The following is a 7,479-nucleotide window of genomic DNA, read 5'->3' as shown; positions in this document are numbered from 1 at the left end:
CTTGAGCCTCTCGCTGAGAACCTCCAGCCGCTCGCACACACCTTCTTAGGTGTCCTTATCTAATAAGGAACTCAATCTCATCCTTGAGCTGGTTACACTCATTGGTGTCATGACCATAGTCGTTATGAAAGCGACAAAACTTGGTTGTATCTCTCTTGGAGATATCTTTCCTAATTGGGGCTGGTCGCCTGGAGGGAACAGTTGTGTTAATGGCTTGATACACTTCTGCTCTGCTATCGACTAGGGTCGTATAATTGGTGAACCTCGGTTCATATTTTTTACTTTTTGGACGCTTGTTCTCAAATGTTGATGGCTCGTGGTTCGCCCTTTTTGCGATTACTTTTTCCATTCCCATTGGGTTTCCCAGACCCATTGGTGGCTTTGGTGGGATCTTCTTTTGGACCCTGGTCGTCTGCAGGTGACTTCCCTTCATTGGAAATGGCCTCCTTGAGCTTGATGTACTTGTCTCCTCGGTCCATAAATTATTCAGTGCTCTTGACCCCATTCTCCCGCAAACTGTTCCAGAGGGATGAATGGCGTCGTACTCCAGCAGTAAGAGCCATCATCTTTTCTTCATCGCCAACCGTCTTAGCCCCAGTAGTGGCTCGCATGAAACGTTGGACATACCCCTTCAAGGTTTCTCCCTTCTTCTGGCGTATCTCGACCAACTGATTGGCCTCGGTCAGTTGTACTCGAACAGCATAAAACTATCCGTAAAACTCCTTCACGAACATTTCCCAAGACACTATGTTGGGCAGAGGGAATTTGAAAAACCACTCCTGAGTAGTATCGGACAAGGTGGCTGGAAAGATTCTGCACCGAGCGTCGTCTGACACCTTTTGGATATCCATTTGTATCTCAAATTTATTCATGTGAGATACAGGGTCTTCTAATCTAGTGAAGTTGGGTAAGAACGGCATCTTAAATTTGCTTGGGGACTCTGCTATTGCTATTCTTTGCACAAACGGAGTGCCTCTTCTTTGGTCAAATTCAATATGGGATGTCCAGCTCCCCACTAGTTGCTGGACGGCCTGGTTCAAAGCATCGAGCTGGGCTTGCACAACGTCTGTAACTATTGGAGCGACTGGCACTGGAGGTGCATACTCGTCGTGTCTCTCTCTTCTATCATTGAGAATATCCCTCAAGTCTTCCACCCTATACCTTTGCTCCCTCATGCCCAGTTGATCAAAGACGTTGGGTTGTCTTGGCTGCCTCCCAACATTTTGGCTCATTGGTCGGTTCTCTCTTGGTGGAGGATTTTGTTATCCACCCTTCTCTCTTTGCCGTCGACCAACATTTCCTCTGCTAGAATCTGCCTCATTATAGTCATGGCCATCCCTAAAGTGTGACCGACTATGGTGCGACCTATTGTTTGCATTGTTTCCCCCTCCCCTTGCTGGCATGTCCTAACCGACAGGTGGAGGCCTACGTTGGTCGGTAGGTCCCGGGCATTATTATGTCATGGGGGACCCCTGATCGCAGAGCCTGATTCAACCTACCTTCTGCTTGCAGAAGGACATTCTCCCCTGCTCGGTGGGTTTGGCTCCTCAGAAGTCTGGCGTCTAGGGCTTCGGGTAGGCTACCTAGCCTTATCCTGTTGAGCAGCAGAGGGTTGCTCTAACCTCTGAGGGTTTTCCGGTTGAGGCAGAGTGTAGTGATGTTGGGGATGGTCTGAATGTGGTTGCGAACTAGGTGGCTGATCCGATTGGGAAGCCGGTGTAGGCTGTACTCGAGCCAACTGAATGGATGCCTCTAGAGCTACAGTGGCGTCCCTCTGCCGGCGATCCATGTCGGTCTGCCGTTCATTCAATTCACGGCGTTGCCTATCAATCTCTCTCTACTGGAACGCCATTGTTTCAGCCACATTTTCTTGATTAGCCCTTAGATTGTCTAATTCCTCCTGTAGCACAATCAGAGTCGTCCTTAAAGTCTCAGAATCCATTTCCTCCTCTTCGAATTCCACTTGTGTCTCATCCTCAGCCACATTTTGCGGAGGAGGCTGGGTTGGTGCAGTACCAGAGGTTTGTCCAGTCTTTCTAGCTGTTTTCACCATTTGATCTTCTTGGAGGTCTTGAGTTCAATCTCTCAATGAAAGCACCAAAATGTTGACCCTTGATTTGGTCAACAACACAGAGTCAAGTAAAACAACAAAAACGAGATGAATTCAAAATAAAAAGATAAATAGCAACAAAGATTTATAGTGGTTCGACCCCATAGATGGTAATAACCTACGTCCACTTATTGTTCTTATTGATGTTAAATCCCAAAAACTGTGATCAATGAACTAGGGTTCATTAGTTTCACAATCCTCAGGATGAAAATAATTTTTTCGAATACAAATACTATAATTCTCTCTCAAAATCCAAAAGTCAAAAGTCAAAGATCCCCTCTCTTGAGCCATTTGAGTCTTATTTATAGGCTCAAGGGATTCTATATGGGCCGATAGGCCTTAATTGCATTTAATACAGGTGTATTTAAATAAAAAGAAAAATCACAATTATTACATAAATACGAAATTACATATCCGTAGGAAATATCTGAAATACTGCGACCAGACTAGTTGCTCATAAAATTTGTCGTCTGCTGAGTAAACTCTCTTCTCGTCGATGGTCGAACAGATCGTACTCACTTAAACAGTCATGTGTATTCCACGTGATTGTTAATTCTGCCATGTCTTCAGGTAAACCTTTTTTGGGTAAACAAACATAATTTCATAATTACCTATAAAATCTATACAAACAAACACAATAATCAAGCATATATTAATTCATCATTATTAGGTTCTAGTCTTATAAAATTTTAAAAAATTCGACACAGTATCCTCTGTTTCTATAGCGTATCGCAATTTCATAGTTACCTATAAAATCAACACAAACAAACACAATAATCAAGCATAAATAAATCCATCATTTTATCACCACATCACGCAAATTTCCCAGAGCCTAGTTTACTAATTTTCAAATATAACTTTCACTAAATCCAATATGCATGATTTAATTAACATTATCTTTATACATAAATCTTGTAGTAATATAAATAAAACTAAAAAAATTACTAACCTTCAATATTACTCTTCAATTCATCTGAAACGATGAAAAAAGTCACCACACAATCGGCGACCCTATTAAAACATCACTTACATAATTAGTAAACTACATAATTAATTATCAAATCACTAAATAAAAAAAAATCAAACTAGTTATAGAAACTAATGAACAACACTTTGATCATCTTCAAGCTATTTATTTTTTCAAATATTTAAAAAGCAAATTCACCTTGTCACAATTTCTAAAATTTACTAATATACATACATATATATATTTATAATGAAACAAATTTTTATCACATTATATAAAATAACAAAATAAAAAAATAATTAGAAAAGTTCACAAAATATTACTAAATCTAATTATAAAATTCGGAATAATATAAAAAATTAACTCAAACAAAGTTTGTAGGATCAAACCTATTCATTGATGATTGAAATAGCTTCTATCACAATTTTGAAACTCAAACACCTATACACATTCAACACAAAATATTAGAACAAAAAAAAACATTGAAAAAAACATAGAAAAATAAAATATTATCATCAGAACAATGATTTAGTAATCCATACCTGTTTTGAAGCTCAAAAACACCTTACAATGACAAAATTCCGGTGAAAATCCGACAAGAAACACCAAGAACCCATGAGATATTAAACCCACAGCCAAATGTATTTTTTTACTCTAAAAAACCAAAATATAAGGATTTCTAGGCTATATTTCAATTTATTATAATGAAGGAAAGTTGTAAGAATTGATAAAAAAGCAAAAGAAATAAAAAGGTTTGATTCAAGAAAATGGTTGTGTCGTACGATTGGCGTCAATGGAGCTCTCGGTTTGCATAGAGGGAAGAGAAGGGATTATGGGCCGTGAGGGGTGGAAGAAAGGGATTTATAACCCTTCTACTGAGATTTTTAGATAAGAATCGAAGTAGAAAGCCTACTTTCTACTTCGATTCTTATCTAAAACCACAGTAGTAAGGATTTAAGAGTAGTGGAGCATGCGTGGCTAGGCACTTTCTACTGCGGTTTTATGTAAAAGCCGAAGTAGAAAGTCTACTTTCCAATTCTGTTTTTACATAAAAACCGCAGTAGAAAGTGCACAAAAACTAATAAGGGGCGCGTTTAGCTTGACCCTTTAATTATATCCTTATTCTCTCCAAACCGAAGTCATGGGCTTGTGCAACCAAACGTGACCCTCTTTCCATTGAATTTTTAACTTCGTTTTTTAAGAAAGTGAAGTAGTATCCAATTTTTTTTAGCATCAAATCTAAAAGCGAAGTAAAAGAGTTTAATAAGGTTTTTACTTCAGCGTTTTCGTATGCTGAGTATAAAAATTGAAGTAAAAGACTATATTTTTAGCAGTGACATCACACCTTGAATGTGTAAGTAGATCATATCGTAGATTACCTAACTAATGAAAATACAATGCACTGATTTAATCATAGAACTCATTCTTTTGAACATATAATTACAACTATAATTCATTGTGACCTAGTCACTATAATTGTAACTATCCATATGTTCAAGATTTTATGAATATTTGTATATTAACCAAATAAACATGTAATAAAACAGGGGAACAATGTAATTGAATAAACAACATAACTTTTACTTTTTTTATTGATAAAATAGAAACGTGTTACATAAGAAGTACGGTTATATTAAGGACATAAAATCCAACACAAAGAACACATGTGGCTTAACTAACATAAAAACCTAAAGCCAAATAATAATAAAAAAATTCACTGATTCTTGTATCTTAATTAATATGTCTCAAACACAAGTGTAGTCGAAAATAAACCTAAGTGCAATTACTTGTACAGTTTAGAAGTTATGAGTGATATTTAACTGATGTCTTGTTCCATATATTTTTGCTTCTACTCTATGCCTAATTAAAGCTTACTTATATCTTTTAATTTATCACGTGTTTGGCATAAGTGTTACATTTAGTTAAAATTATAATCCTACAAAGAGATACAATAAATAATGAACATTACAAATATATTTATTCAGTTTATTGATACGGTGCGTTTTAAATTATTTTCAAATGCATGACTCGGCAATAAAGAAATGGATACAGATAGTATGATATTGTCCTACGAGGAAGCCACTCCACTTATGATCATGAGTTTCATAAGGTATGATTACAGATCAAAAAAGCAGTTAGAGATAAACATATATAGTAGAGAAAGAGAAGTGAGATGAGTATATGTGTGTATAAATATATATATAGAGAGAGAGAGAGAAAAGATATTTTAAGCTAGCAGGCGTGTTGATGAATAACACCGTAGAATGTAAGTTTCATCAGCAAAATGTATATTGGTGGTTGTTATCATTATATGTCATATTCTTACCCATGATATCAACTTCATCTATTCCCTTCTATGACTATCTGCCTCAGACTTTGTCACCTCTTTTCTCTGCTCCCTAGCAGCCTCTTCACCTTTTATTATTACTACTAATACTCAATTTCTTATCACTATATATGCTCACATATACATATTACGTACTACAAAACATTTTGACACATTTGTTAGCATGCATGTCATCTCATGTCATACATATAAATTCTTTTTATTTTTACAATTTGAGAATTTTCACCGTGCCAATTGGCTCTGAAGTGGGAAAGACACTTGTTTTGACCCTACACACACTACTTTTTTACTACTTAATTTCCATTCCATATATACCTAGCTAGAATCCAAAGCAAATATATTATAATTTTTTTATTTATATTAAAATAAAATGTCTCAATCAACAAAAGGGGCTTTTGATCAGGCCTCACTCATTATCTATTCAACAGTAGCTAATTAAGCATCTATATATATACATATTTATGTTTATACAATATATAGTCAACTAAGAAGACTCTAAACTATCAATCACTACGTCTGAAAAATATAATACTAGAATGAATCAAATAAATTAACAATTTACTATAATTATATATACATAGAACATTTCATAACATGCATGTATGATCGAATATATATATATATATATATTGTTAGAAAAATTGTTACGAGTCATTTATATATGGTGTCGAATACTAATTGTCGTTGGAGAAATTAGAATAAATGTAATCCAATATTAAATTACACTAATATTCATATGATGTATTGGATACATGCAAAAGTGCCCCATAGCATTATTCATATTGTCAAGTCTCTCTATGGTACATATATTGTAATAAGAGAGCTAGAGATAGAGAGAAGAGAAAAGAAAGACTCGTATATATGACATATGTATATACAAATACAAGTATAGATTAATTAACAATACGATAAAATTAGAGAAATAAACTTTTGTAAAAGCCCAAACCCAAAACAGGCAAAATATACATACACAGACTCATCGAACACTTTCTTCTTTTGTCCCTATACTACTCTTTCAGTAATACTAATTTAGTGATAAACTATAATAATATAAAGGAGATCGAAAAAGATAAAACAAAAACACACTACATAATATCTCTCATAAATATTATTATAAATAAATAAAAAAAATAAAAGTAGTTGATTACATGAAGAAACAACAACAACAACCTCAAAATCTCATTGATCAGCCACATCTACAGTAGCAGCACAAGACAAACACCTTTGGAAGATTCCAAACAGAGCAGCATAAGAAAGTTCCCTAACTTTCCCGAGAAACAAACACTTCTTCTTTTTATTACTACTCACGGACGATGATGAGTTTTTGTTATTATTTGCCTGCTGCATCTGTTTCTGCTCCTTTTTTTTCTTGTCCCCATGATCGCGATCAGAGTCGTCTTCATCATCAGCCAATTTCTTCTGCTTTACTCGACCAAAACATTTCTGGGTTTTCTCGGGGGTCTCTTTCCTGGAAAAAGTATAGCTCCGAAGGTACATTTGCCTGCATGAGATGCTGTCCACCACTCTAGGGTGGCCATAACGCACGTGACTCCCGGGTCTGCAGCCACTTGAGCTGACAGACCTGACGAACTCGGCGTCTGACTCCGGCCATTTGTAGAGGTTCACGTAGGTCGCTCGGAGCCGAACAGGCACGCGTGGGTCACGTGCGTCGTTCACACAGTTCGATATACAAACTGAGGTCATTTGGTCTTTCTTTCTCTCTATACCTTCATTGGTTTCTCCTTTCTCTTTCTCGGGTTTTCTTACTCTTTGTGTTAGCTTTAAATGGGTTTTGGTATTATAAAAGTTTATATAATAAAATAATTGAGAAAAAAGAAGGCTTAGATTGCAAGAAAAGATAAATAGAGAGAAAATGGGGTTGTTTGGTCTCTAGTAGTAGTGGAAATTTTATGAATGTTATAATAATACAGAATGATTATATTTTGGTATAATAATTAGCAATGACTGCGTTTTTCCATATTGTGCGCTGTTAGGCATGAATTAATAAATGGCCTAAAGTATACTATCCCCTTTTTAAAAAATAAAATAAAAAAG

General features: G+C 35.7%; 1 protein-coding gene across 1 annotated transcript; it reads right to left on the bottom strand.

The window, feature by feature from the left end:
* Positions 1-6,314: 6,314 nt before the first annotated feature.
* On the bottom strand, positions 6,315-7,224 carry LOC133829276 (uncharacterized). The gene has a single exon (XM_062259102.1). The coding sequence runs from the start codon at positions 7,126-7,128 to the stop codon at positions 6,604-6,606; it is 525 nt and encodes a 174-aa protein (XP_062115086.1). The 5' UTR covers positions 7,129-7,224; the 3' UTR covers positions 6,315-6,603.
* Positions 7,225-7,479: the final 255 nt, after the last annotated feature.

The sequence above is a fragment of the Humulus lupulus genome, chromosome 4 (genome assembly GCF_963169125.1).
Source record: "Humulus lupulus chromosome 4, drHumLupu1.1, whole genome shotgun sequence".
Classification (NCBI taxonomy): Eukaryota; Viridiplantae; Streptophyta; class Magnoliopsida; order Rosales; family Cannabaceae; genus Humulus; species Humulus lupulus.
The sequence above is the reverse complement of the archived record's forward strand: the minus strand, read 5'-3'. Positions and strand labels throughout refer to the sequence as shown.